Source organism: Rhinopithecus roxellana, chromosome 9, assembly GCF_007565055.1.
Source record: "Rhinopithecus roxellana isolate Shanxi Qingling chromosome 9, ASM756505v1, whole genome shotgun sequence".
NCBI classification, from domain to species: domain Eukaryota; kingdom Metazoa; phylum Chordata; class Mammalia; order Primates; family Cercopithecidae; genus Rhinopithecus; species Rhinopithecus roxellana.
Genome location: NC_044557.1, coordinates 62,087,284 through 62,101,100, shown reverse-complemented (window position 1 = coordinate 62,101,100; position 13,817 = coordinate 62,087,284). Strand labels below are relative to the sequence as shown.

The 13,817-nt window shown below is 39.1% G+C and overlaps 1 protein-coding gene across 2 annotated transcripts in view; it reads left to right on the top strand.

The window, feature by feature from the left end:
• Positions 1-13,817, top strand: part of NIPAL2 (NIPA like domain containing 2) — a 100,994-nt gene that overhangs the window by 69,885 nt on the left and 17,292 nt on the right. For both annotated transcript variants that reach the window (XM_010385620.2, XM_030937756.1), the window contains exon 6: positions 7,757-7,853. In XM_010385620.2, coding sequence (XP_010383922.1) covers positions 7,757-7,853 — 97 coding nt within the window. The remainder of the gene's footprint in view (positions 1-7,756; positions 7,854-13,817) is intronic.

Genomic DNA, 13,817 nt, shown 5'->3' with positions numbered 1-13,817 from the left:
GAACACAAATATCTACAGATCTTTTCACTTTCATTTCCTTTTCTACTCCTTTCTCTTGCCCTACAAAGATACTTAGGTTTCTCTACTTTAAAAAACTTCTCATACACTACACACCCTTTTAATAAACTGCCCAATTTCACTCCTGCCATTTACTACCAAGAATGTCTTCAAATAGTCTACTCTTGCTGGCCCTGTCCACTTCCTCAGCTCCCACTGACTCTTCACTCATTCCAATCTGTGGATGGGTCTGTGGGTCAAAGGAGGTAGGGGATTTTGCCAGTAGAGGGAACAGCAGACAGATATAATAGCACTGCATTATGTGGCTGGAGGGGCTCACTGGTCAGATTTGTTTATTAGGAGGAGCTTGTAGCCACAGTGTTGATGATTAACAGAAAGGAGAGGCAGCCTTGTTAAGAGGCTGCTGACACAGTCCAAGCAAGAGATGATGGAAGCCTGAATTAATGCAATGGGAATGGGAATATAGAAAAGGACCAAGTTCTAGAGGCTTTACATTCCCAACGGGAAGGGGACTAGGAGTGACGAATTAGGGTGTAGGAGAAGTCTGGAGAAGTAAATCCCTCTCCATGAATTGCCAAAGGAATTGCTTTTTTTGATCCTGATTCTCCTCGAACCTTATGCAGCATTTACTCCCTGGCCCATGATCTTCTAGAACCTCTCTCCTCCTTGCTTCCTCCAAATGTTTTCCCTGTTTCTCTTCTTCCTCTCTAACTAATCCATGCCAGACTCTTGAGCACCTCCTCTTCCTCTGCCTCACTTCTATTGATGCTGCACACTCTTCCAAGGTCTTCTAAAAGAATCCCATTGCCCACCCACCAGCACCCTTTTTAAAGACTTCTTAATCCAGACCTACCTCTCCTTCCCAGGCACCTCCTGGGCTCCAGATCTATATTGTCATCTGTCCACATATTACTCATCCCTGCCTGGGCGTCCCATCGTCTCCTCAATTGTAACGTATCAAAAAACAAACTATCTTCTCTCCCAGACTCTCTCTTCTCTTCCATGTCAGCCTCCCATACTGGAAACCTAAACTACACATGACTTCTCCTCCACCCTCATTCCTCACTCCTACCCCTGATCCTTTTGGAAATGTAAAGTCTCTCGAACTTGACCCCTTTTTCACATTCCCATTCCTGTTGCATTAACTCAGGCTTCCACCATCTCTTGTTTGAACTGTGTCAGCAGGCTCTTAACAAGGCTGCCTCCCCTGTTGTTCATCAACACTGGTACAAGCTCCTCCTAATAAACAAATCTGACCAGTGAGCCCCCTCTGGCCATATAAGGCAGCGCTGTTGTACCTGTCTGCCTCCCCTACCTCCTTTGACCCACAGCCCCATCTCCTTATGACCTCTGAAAACTTACCCTCATGGGCATGGCTCAGATTGGACCTCTTTATCTATTTACCTGCCTGTCTTATTTCAGAAGACCCTGCACTTCTTCAGGACATGAACTTGTACTGGTTGATCAATGAATCAATCAGGCCATCAGTCACAGTGCCCTGCCTATTTAAATCCCTGATCCTCATCTGTTATGGCCCCAAAATCTATTTTCATAGGCCTTATTTCTACCCTAGTGCTGTCACTTCCTAGCTCTTCCCTCACCCCTGCCTTCTTTCAGCCTTTAAGATTGGGCTTCCCAACTCAGATCGCCTTCCTCGGGTCTGTCATACTTTGTGTCAACCCCTCTGCCCCATTTATCTTCCTACTTCTATGCCGCACTCAGTTCTTTAATTATTACAGCTTTTGTCAGTCAATGATAAGCACTAGATCTCTGTGATTTACTTCTGTCTTTTATACTTTACAGAAAATTTCATGATAGTCCAGACTTGAAGCCCTACCAACAAATTATTACTCTTTGCCTACCAAATTATTATTATTATTACTCTTTGCCTACCAAAAAATTATTACTCTTTGCCTACCAAATTATTACTCTTTACCTACCAACAAATTATTACTCTTTGCCTGCAGGCAAAATAATTCTTCATCTAGTTAAGAAAAGGGTCACATAGCCTGAAACCAGAAAATTAATGGCATGAGTTAAATCCTTTGTATATTAAAGATGCATCAAGATTTATTTCCTGGAATAAACAGCATTGTTTAATGATGCTATATCTTGTATTGTTTTAACACCAGAGAAAACATTTGAAGAGATCCAAACTACTTTTTATTAAACTGTATATTTCCACAAAAAGTACTGAGATGAGTTGCAGTTTGCCATTTTTCCAAAATCAACTCTTAAAATAAATTTATTCATCCATTTATTCACTCATCCATTAAGTGGTGATTAGACACCAAGTTTAGAGACAGGAATTCCCGTAGCAGGAATTTTACAGTTCTGGGAGAAACCCATCTATATATGAAAAATCATATTAAGATAAAGAAAGTATATTTGAAAGTAAATCCACAGAGAAAAATGTAAATAATTTCAGGTATTTATAACATAGCATAACATAAACCTTTAATAAAATTACTTTTGAATAACACTGTTGGCATTAGACCCTAAGGGGAATAGATCTATATTATATTCATTTGTAATTTAATCCATTATATAATTGCATCTCTAAAGACTCTAGAAGTGATGCATTTTATACTAAGATTGTGAGCTGAAATTTGGTTTGAATCTGTTAAACACCTAAGTAATATTTAATCCTCAGATATGGCAAATTCTATGCTTTTCTGCAAGCCCTGACTGCAAAGATAATAATTACAGTAATTAAGACTATTCTTTGACATATCATTCATCTAACTCTATGTATTATACCAAGTATAAATAAGAGCACCTGAATTGGCTTTCGGGACTGATCAAATAACTTCTAAAATATTTATAAGCCTGAATACCTTTTATATTTCTCACAAAAGGAATTATAATATTGCGGCACCCACTGGCTCACATCAACCCCTTGTTTTGCGTGTTTGCGTGCCCCAGACAGATGTCTGTTTTTCCTTCAAGGCTTACATTAAATGGAAGCCTCACAGGGACAAGGTTCAGTAGCTTTTCCTCTGATCTGGTACAGAAAAGAAAGGAGGGAAGATTTGAGAAGCCCAGTGCATACCAGCCAGAGAAGAATAAAGTGCCCTCCACTCACTCACTAAAACAGCCTTTCCCAGCCTGTCTGCCGCAGACGGACAATCCCGATCCTTGCCAAAACACAGAGGAGTGGGATTTTCAAGGTCAAACTAGGTGAGGAAAATTCTGCATAACATGGCCTGTCTGAGAAATTCATCATCTCTGTTAGCAATGTTAAAAGCCAGAAGTCCTGTAAGAATGAGAAAGGTTTGATTTTGTTCGTCCTACATGCCCCAGGCTACTTTGACCATGAGGCCCTTTTCTTGGAAGGACCTTTTGTTGAGTAATACCTATGAGCAAACGTGTTCTGCAAAAACCACGTTAGAAAATGCAGCCCTAATTCTCAATTACTTCATGTTCTTTGGCAGGCTTGGTCATGGCTATTTTGCTCACCCAGATTTTCCAAAAGACTATTCAAATGGAAACCTCTTTTGTGAAGATAAAATCCTTCACAAAATAATCTGCACATTGCTCATTTTCTCTCAGACAAAAAAATTAAATCAGCAGATGCTGGGGCCAAGCCTGTCATTTGGTGTCATCCTGTACCCTAAACCTGATTATTAAGCCAGCCTTTCTGGCAAAACTGTGACAAAATCCACCATCGAGTATTAGAAACCTAAGGGAGAAAACTGTATGTTTTTATAGGACATCAATATCTATGGCATGATGTTATTTGCTTTATTGTCTGAATGCAAATAGCACTTGTGCATCCACACAAGAGTCCACCTCTTTGGTAGCAGCAGCCACTCTCTGAGTGGCTGAGCCCTACGTCTAGCTCAGATTATATTCTGCTCTTTACCTGCACACTGGCCCTATACATGGGACACTGTTATCCTCTGCGTTTAACGGATGGGGAAGTTGAGGCTGGGGAAGGCCCAGGAACTTGTTTAAGGTCACATAAGTACTAAGTGATAAAGCCAAAACTCAAAACCAGTTTGTTCACTTCTGGGGTGCACATGCCAATACACCTCACTCAATGCCTCTCTGCAGAATTAATAAACTGACCACCAAGGATCAGATCTTTGTCTAAATATGGCCTTAGAGAGAAACTTTGCAGAGCTCATTTCTTTTGGACAGAGAAGCCATATGCTATGGCCATAGGCTATGCGTTTGAGAACTTGGTGAGGCAAGATGAGGTCAAATCGGGCTCAGATATTGGTACTGGCAGTGGGGCATCCAGTGCTAAAATTTTGTCTGTCTCTTTTGCCACACACCCCTTCAGCTGCCAGTGCTCTTTGTATTAGGTTGGTGCAAAAGTAATTGAGGTTTTTCCCATTGAAAGTAGTTATTTTCAGTGGGAAAAATTGAAAATTGTCTGCTTTTCCTTCAAGGCTTACATTAAATGGAAACCTCACAGGTACAAGTCCCAGGAACTTTTCCTCTGATCTAGTACAGAAAATAAAGGAAGGAAGAATTGCACCAACCCACCAACCTAATACAAAACCCCTTTGCTATGTAAAGTAACATCTTCACAGCTTCTGGAGATTAGACCAGGGACTCCTATGGGGCCATCATGCTGCCTATCAGAGCTGCATCATTTTGCCCCTCTGAGCCTCAGTTTTCTCACCTGTAAACCGATGATAGCACCTACCTCCTAAGTGATTTTGAGGATTCAATGAATTCGTAACAGGAAGCTCTGAGAACAGCGCACGGGTGAGGGGGACTCAGTAAGTGCTGTTACTTTTTCTAACCTGTGAGATTGCAATCAATAATGCAGCCTCTTCCTGGGGCACCGCAACCTGCAGAAATCACAGCTTCTTTAATATTGATGTTTTCAGGGAGAAAAAAAAATGTTGCTAGAAAAAAATCAGCATTAATTCATACTGCTTTAATATTTTACTCCTAGGAGCTGTGTGACTTCTTGCCACAAGGCAGAACCAGGGCAACTATAGTTATTCTGTGAATAATGGGAACTCATGTTTTATTTATCTGAAGCCACAGAGATGGAATTTGCCCACACATGAAAAAAGTCATACATGGTTTCTAGAACTGATAACAAATACCTGCAAAAATTAATAATCAGCATGATAATCGATTTACCTAACAGGCTCTGTGTGTTAACGCAGGAAGAGCTTTCTTTTCTCCCACAACAAATACAGAGGCCCAAACGCTGCTGTGAACTGTCTATAATTGTCTCATGTGAGAAATGGAAGCCTGTGGTGGAGGGGAGACCAGGCCCAGAGGGATATTTCTGTTAACAATTGGCGAAATGCACAGAAATTAGGACATCCAATGTTTTGATGGCCATTTTAGGGAAGGCAAAGAGATACAAGTTTAATAGCTTTTGTAGCACTACTCAATTAAATTAAAGGTCTGGCAAATAAGTCCCGTAAGAAACAGTTAAAATAATTGGTTTAATTTACCAGGAGAAGAAAAGACAAAGAAAAAGGATGATTTCATCTTCCATATTAGATGAAAAGGTTTTTTAATGAGGAAGATAAGGGCCTGCTATTTCCCATGCCCACAAAGGATTAGAGAAAAAAACAAACCCACAAGCAAATCCTTGAATGGAAACAAATTTAAGTTGATTTAGAGAAGGCATTGTAGGTAGAATGCATTCCTATAAATAGTGAAGTCCCTAACTCCTGTGGTTAAAAAAAAAGAGAAAAAAAATTAGTGATGGTACTGTCTGCTGTTAGAAGAGTAAACATTCATACTTACGAATTCAGCCCAAGAATACCATCTCGTCAAAAATAATAGCCTGGGCTGGGCGCAGTGTCTCATGCCTATAATCCCAGCACTTTGGGAAGCCGAGGCAGGTGGATCACTTGAGGTCAGGAGTTCAAGACCAACCTGGCCAACATGGCAAAACCCTGTCTCTACTAAAAATACAAAAATTAGCCGGGTGTGGTGGCAGGCACCCATAATCCCAGCTACTTGGGAGGCTGAGGCAAGAGAATCACTTGAACCCAAGAGGCAGAGGTTTAAGTGATCCGAGATCGAGCCATTACACTCTAGTCTGGGCAACAGAGTGAGACTCCATCTCCAAAAAAAAAAAAAAAAGTTAAAACAAAAGTAAAACTGAGAACTCAAAATTACACTAAATTTCTTAAGGACAGGAACATTTTAGACTTTTAGTCAATTAATATTTATTGAACAGTCACTTTTTCAGACATTAAGTCTTTTTTGTCGACTTATTCATAATAAATTTGAGGTGTGATTTACTCATTAATTCCATCAATTCTCACTGAGTGACCAACTGTGTGCCAGGCACCAGATATTGAGTGGCAAAAAGAGTGGGTAAGATTCCTGTTCTAGGGCTGGCATTCCAGTAGGGAAGACAGACAAGAAACACATAAACATATGAACAAGAAATGATGATGGCAAAATGCTCCACAGCGACCTGAAGCTGGGGGTGTGACAGGATAATGAGTGGCTCCGTTAGATCAGAAGAGTCAGAGAAGAACTCTCAGAGAGGTGGCATTTGACCTGTGAGCTGAGTGACTTGGAGGAGCCATTGTGCAAAGATCAGTGAAAGAGCATTCCAGGCAGAGTGAACAGTTAGTGCAAAGGCCTACAGGCAGGAGCAATCTGAAGATTGCAAAGAACTAGGAAAAAAAAAAGAATTTTTAAAAATTGCCATGAGGCTGGCACAGAGTGGACCATCCAGGAGTGAGTGGTACAAAGTGAGGTCCAGGGAGTTGCCTAAAACTTTGTGATCCAGAAGGGAGTTTGGATATTATTCTAAATGTGGTAGGAAACCACAGGAGGTTTCAGCAAAGTAATGAATGGGTCTAGTTTATATTTTTACTACATGCATCATCCTGGAAGAATGTCACAAATATAATACATGGCGAAAAAAAGCAAACAAGTGAAAGCAAGTGTGAGTCCACTTGTATAAAGTCCAAATGTGCAAAAATAAACTGGGTACCATTTAGGGACACATAGAAATGTGATAAACTATAAAGAAAGTGAATAATAAACACAAATTTTCAGCGTAGTGATTCCTGGGGAGGTTGAAGGAGGAGGGGAGTGCAGCTGGAGAGGGGCACATGAGCAACTTCAGAGGTGTCAGTAGGTTCTGTTTGTTAGTTTGGGTAGAGAATCTGTGAGTGTCTGTCATATTATCTAAATCCCTTTGATGTGTATCATATATGTTCTCTATGAATAAAATATTTCATTATCCAAATTGTGTTTTTAAATGATTCCTCTGGCTGTGGAATGGCTGGATTATAGAGAGGCAAGAGTAAAATCAGAGATGAGTTAGAAGCAAATGCAGCTGTCTAGAGAGGAAGGCAGGGAGTGAGGGAAAGGGAGGGGTTTGGGGTTTGTGCAACAGGGAGTGTGGGAATGCTACTAACTGGAGGGCAAAGGCCCTGAAGGAACAAGCTGGGAAGGTAGAGAATCAAGTGGGAAGTGTTACCCACATTACTGTGGCATGTCTATTAAACATGCATATGGAAATGTCCCATAGATACTTGGGGAAATGAGGCTGAACTCCCAGGGAGGTTAGGACTGGAGATCTAGATTGGTCATCACTGGCGGAGAGGGGTGTTCGAGCTCCGGGTCTGGATGGCCAAGGTGCTTATGCTGCTCTCCTGTGTCGTCCTTAAGAACCTCAGTCACCCTCAACTCTCATATGAGAACTGCTGCAAAAATCAAAATGAGAAGTGTGACATTTTGAAGATTTTGTGTAGAGTAACTTACTCTTTTTCATCTTTTTCATTTCTAGATTTTAGAAATATTAATTTTCTGCATTCTCCTATATTTCTACACAAGAAAAGGAATGAAGCACATGGTGATTCTGCTAATCCTGGTGGCACTTCTAGGTAAAGGCATATTTTGTTTTCTTACTCTTTAATTGAGCTGTGCTGAGTCATAAATGAGGTTTGAAGGAAAATACTTAAGCATTCTACTCCTTTCTCATTGTTTATATTTTTCAGCTCTGATCTACAGGAAGAAACTGAGTCTAAATTATAAAAATTATACATTGCCTGTCCATTACTGCAATTGGTTAGATATTTAATTCTTTTAAAAATACATTTAAGGATTTTTCGCTTCTTGATAACTTTATTTGCTCCCTGACAATTTGAAGATATTTTGTTAATAAGTAATTGAAAATCTTAAAAGAGAAACAAATTAATGATCCCAATTGAAACTCTTGTGTCAGGAATTGGTTAGCAAGACCTATACTATTAATATTTTCTTTAAAAACTTTGTAATATGACTAATAGGAAATGTAGATGTAAGCAGTATGATTTTCTTAAATACCACATTTCTTGCATTCATTGTTTACCAACCTATTTACTTTGTTTTTCCAGAGGCACCTTGTTAGAGATGAAAGTAGTGCTTAGATAAGCCCACTATGTACTTTTTAATGTATCTTCACTCCCTTCTCCTTTTCTGTCTCTTTCTGTCTCTCTGTCCCTGCCCCTTTCTCTCTTTCTCTCTCTCTCTTTCCCCCACCCCTACACACACACACTCTCACTCATATATACCAACACTAGGAGATCTCACTAATCATTTAGGAAATTCCCTTTATAAAAATGTATTTGTACATCTTCCTTCATTTCCTCTTTGCCAGTCAGATGGCCCACGCATCACGTGCTGTTTGCCATGACTTGGAAGGCCGTACTCCTACCCCTGGGGCAGCATGTAGCCTCCATGTTAATGAGCTGCTGGGTTTTCATGTTCCCATCTCATCAACTAATTCTCTCCTTTGTACTAGTAAATTTGTGTTTTTGATAGTTACTTAGAGAAACAAATGTACTCTGTGCTATATTCAGGTATGCTGTAGATCAAGAGAACAGAAAGAGAACTTTATATTTGTTTCTTTCCAAATTACCAAATAGGGAAAACAAAAGCAGACAACTAAGAAACAAAATGTACCTTATATAAGAAAATAATGAAAATGAAGCCAACTTTAAATAGGAATGTAAGATAACAGAATTAAGATAATGCGTAGCAGTTATGATAATAAATGTAAATGGAATACGTTTACCTAGTAAAAAAAAAAAGAAAAAAGAAACATTCTCAAATTGGATGTCAGGGAAACTTCCAGATTGATTTTGAAAATGATTCTGAAGTTGGATTCAGCCAATTTGCACTAGTACAGCTGTAAGGGTTATTAAAATAGCAGCCACCATGCTTCCTTCCCCTAAGATCTCCTCCTCTCAAATCCAGCCCTGTCATAAGTACTAAGACAGGAGCCCTCCAGGACCCTCTTCCAGCAGTGCCAGGGCCAGCACCCTTTCTGATTGGCCCTTGCAGGTTGCCAAGTGTTTTGGCTACATGCATAAATTTTCATCTAAAACAAAATAAATGAGGTTGAAAGTAAAACAAAGCAGGTCATGATATTACTAAATGAAAATTAAGGCAGAAGATATTAAATGAGACAAAAGGGATAATTTATCCTGACAAAAAGAGCACAATCCACAAAAATATCATATCCAACATGCAATAGAAAATCTGCAGAAAATGCAAAACTACATTAACAGAAATATAAGGGGTTTAGGAGACTTCTCTCAGCTCATGGAAGATAATTAGACAGAAAACCATATAAAGACAGAGGATCTGAATAATTAATCATGAACTGGTACCTCTAATATTGAACTCTAAAGCCTGAAAACAGAGAATAAACTTTCTTTCAAGTGCCTGTGTAACATTTACAAAAGTTGATCATATAATTGGCCATGAAGAAATCCTTGATAAATTTCAGGAAGTTGAAAGAGTACAGACCACATCCTCAGATCACGGTGAAATAAAAACAGAAAAATAATAACAAAAATAGAAACCAGTAAAACCCTACCACCTGGAAATGTTAACACTACCCTTAAACTGCAGCTGTGCAAAGTAGAAACCAAGATTTAATTGCAGCATATTTTTAAATTATTATTAAAACACTTAATATTAAACCTAGAGTTTCTGACTAATGCTGTACTCAGAGAAATTGATTGCTTTAAATGTAAGTCAATTAAGCACTCAAGAAATTAGAAAAAATACTGAAATAAAACTAAGGAAAGCAGAAATAATTAATTAAAATTAATTAAAAAGGCAAAAATTAATGAAATAGAAAAGAGAAAAGTAATGGATTTATAACTAAACACAACAATGTGTTCTTAAAAGACAATAAAATAGGCCGGGCACGGTGGCTCATGCCTTAATCCCAGCACTCTGGGAGGCCGATGTGGGCGGATCACGAGGTCAGGAGATCAAGACCATCCTATCCTGGCTAACACAGTGAAACCCCATCTCTACTAAAAAATACAAAAAATTAGCTGGGCGTGGTGGCAGGTGCCTGTAGTCCCAGCTAATGGGGAGGCTGAGGCAGGAGAATGGCGTGAACCCGGGAGGCAGAGCTTGCAGTGAGCCGAGATCGCGCCACTGCACTTCAGCCTGGGTGACAGAGCTAGACTCCATCTCAAAAAAAAAAAAAAAAAAAAAAAAAAAAAAAGACAGTAAAATAGATCCTCCATCAGAAAAAAAGAAAAACCACAAATACTCCAAAATAGAAACGATAGATATGCCTATATATAAATTTGAATAAATTGCTTATTTTTTAATGAAAATAACTACGGAGGAAATAAAGGAGTTGTTAAAAAGCTATATCCTAAAAGAGAACCAGGCCTAGAGAGTTCCAAAGGTAATATCTTCAAATCCTTAAGGAATAGATTATTCTGATGTTGTTGCAACTATTTGAGGACATAAGAAGAAAGCTTTTACTTTAAAAAAAACATAATCAGATAAGACTCACCTCCCAAACTGGGAAAAAAATAGGACAAACAAAAAACATTATGAACTGATATCACTGCTAAATATTGATACAAAAATAAAAAAAAAATTAGCAAATAAACACAGAGCAAATCATACTCAGTGACAAAGTGGTCCTTGTTTTGTTTTGAGACAGAGCCTTGCTCTGTCACCCAGGCTGGAGTGTAGTGGCACAATCATAGCTCATTGAGGCTTCAAACTCCCAGGCTCAAGTGATCCTCCTACCTCAGCCGCCTGAGTAGCTGAGACTACAGACACATGGCATCACGCCTGACTAATTTCTTTATTTTTTATTATTTTTGTTTTGGAGAGACAGGGTATCCCCACGTTGCCCAGGCTGGTCTCAAACTCCTAGGCTCAAGAGATCCTCCTGCCTCACCTTGCCAAAGTGCTAGGATTGCAGGCATGAGCCACCGCACCTGGCCCAAGTGGTCTTAATAAAACTGATTCTTCTTTGTAACACTTACAACAATTTACACTTACATATTCTACTTATATGTTTATATGCTGTTATGAGCCCCTCTTCCTGGCCAGGTTAGCTACATGAGGACATAGAGCGTGTCTATTATTTACAGTATACATTCTTTAAGTAGAATTGAGCACAGTGAGCACACAGTAAACATGTGAATTTAATTAACTATGGGAATGAAAGAGGGATTCTTTAAGAAATTCATTAATGTAGTTCATCAAGTTTCATATGCACTCCTAATAAAGAACTTGTTGGTAAAATACCAGAAGTGTTCTCATTACAGTAAGAAATGAGAACCAGGATGCTCACTCTGCACCGTGTGCTCGTCTTGAATATTGTACAATGAGCATTAGTACCTTTTTAAAAAGTGATTATCAAAGTCATGTTGTATCCGTGAGAGGTAGCAAAGTACATAATATTGCTTGTGTGATTGATAAAGATGGGAATAAAAAAAAGAAAATAGCAAGCGAGGGTAGTCAGAAGAAAGAAACCTGACTTCTGGTGAGTGGCCCCCTTTGCCAGTGGTGGTGATCATTCTTAAAGGACTCCAGGCCTGGTGCGGTGGCTCAACCTGTAATCCCAGCACTTTGGGAGGCCGTGGCAGGTGGGTCACCTAAGGTCAGGAGTTTGAGACCAGCCTGGCCAACATAGTGAAACCCCAGCTCTACTAAAAATGCAAAACTTAGCTGGATGTGGTGGTGGGCACCTGTAATCCCAGCTACTCAGGAGTCTGAGGCAGGAGAATCATTTGAACCCATGAGGCGGAGGTTGCAGTGAGCTGAGATCGTACCATTGCACTCCAGCCTGGGCCACAAGAGTGAAACTCCATCTCAAAAAAAAAAAAAAAAAAAAAAAAAGTACTCCAAAGCCTCTGGGACCATCAGGAAACTAGGAAGGCCAGGAAGTCCTTCTCTATCCATGGAATGCTTTGGTTATCAGAGACAAATTAATAAATAAAATGTTTATGGCTCTCATAAGGAAACGTTGATGGCAACCTAGGAAAATTTTTGAAAGGAGGTATATTGATGAAAATCTAAGAGGGAATTGAGAGGGCCAAATTTCAAGAACAGGTCAGCACAGGTTAGAAAAACTGGTGTTGTCATGAAAAAATGCTCACCATCACTTGCCATCAGAGAAATGCAAATCAAAACCACAATGAGATACCATCTCACACCAGTTAGAATGGCAATCAGTAAAAAGTCAGGAAACAACAGGTGCTGGAGAGGATGTGGAGAAATAGGAACACTTTTACGCTGTTGGTGGGATTGTAAACTAGTTCAACCATTATGGAAAACAGTATGGCAATTCCTCAAGGATCTAGAACTAGATGTACCATATGACCCAGCCATCCCACTACTGGGTATATACCCAAAGGATTATAAATCATGCTGCTATAAGGACACATGCACACGTATGTTTATTGCGGCACTATTCACAATAACAAAGACTTGGAATCAACCCAAATGTCCATCTGTGACAGACTGGATTAAGAAAATGTGGCACATATACACCATGGAATATTATGCAGCCATCAAAAAGGATGAGTTTACATCCTTTGTAGGGACATGGATGCAGCTGGAAACCATCATTCTTAGCAAACTATCACAAGAACAGAAAACCAAACACTGCATGTTCTCACTCATAGGTGGGAACTGAACAATGAGATCACTTGGACTCGGGAAGGGGAACATCACACATCAGGGCCTATCATGGGGAGGGGGGAGGGGGGAAGGATTGCATTGGGAGTTATACCTGATGTAAATGACGAGTTGATGGGTGCTGATAAGTTGATGGGTGCAGCACACCAACATGGCACAAGTATACATATGTAACAAACCTGCACGTTATGCACATGTACCCTAGAACTTAAAGTATAATAAAAAAAAAAAAAAAGAAAAACTGGTGTTGTTCTAATGATGAAAGTATATATGGTAATTATTGATAATTAAGAAAATAGAGAAAGATACAAAGAAAAATATGAAAATCTGTGTAACTGAGCACTGTACAACAGAGTGCGGCTGGTACTCTCTGGAAGGCAGTTTGCTAGTATATTTCACAAGCCTTCACAGTGGCTGTAGTCAGGAATTCCCCTTTAGGTGATTTTCCTAAGGAAATAGGCAGAATGATATACAAAGACTTATGTTCGAGAATATTCATCACAGCTACACTTTTAACAGTAAAAAAAAAAAAAAAAAAAAAAAAAAAAAAAAAATCTAAATATCCAAAAATAGGGAATTGCCAAAATAAATTATATATTCATACAAAAGCATTCTTTATGCTTTTGTATGGATATACAATTCATACAAATTCATGCTTTAGAAAAATACTTAATGGCATAGAAAATACTTTAGGTAAATAAGTTCCTAAGTGGTATATACTTGGAAAATAAGCTCATAAGTAGTATATACCTTATGATTCACATGTTGTAACATATTCATACTTATAGATAGGAAAATAACAATATGTCCCAATGTCAAAAATGATTTGGGGGGAGTGCTGAAACTACAAGTGATTTTAATTTTCCTTTCCAGGCTTTTCCACATTTTCTAAAAAT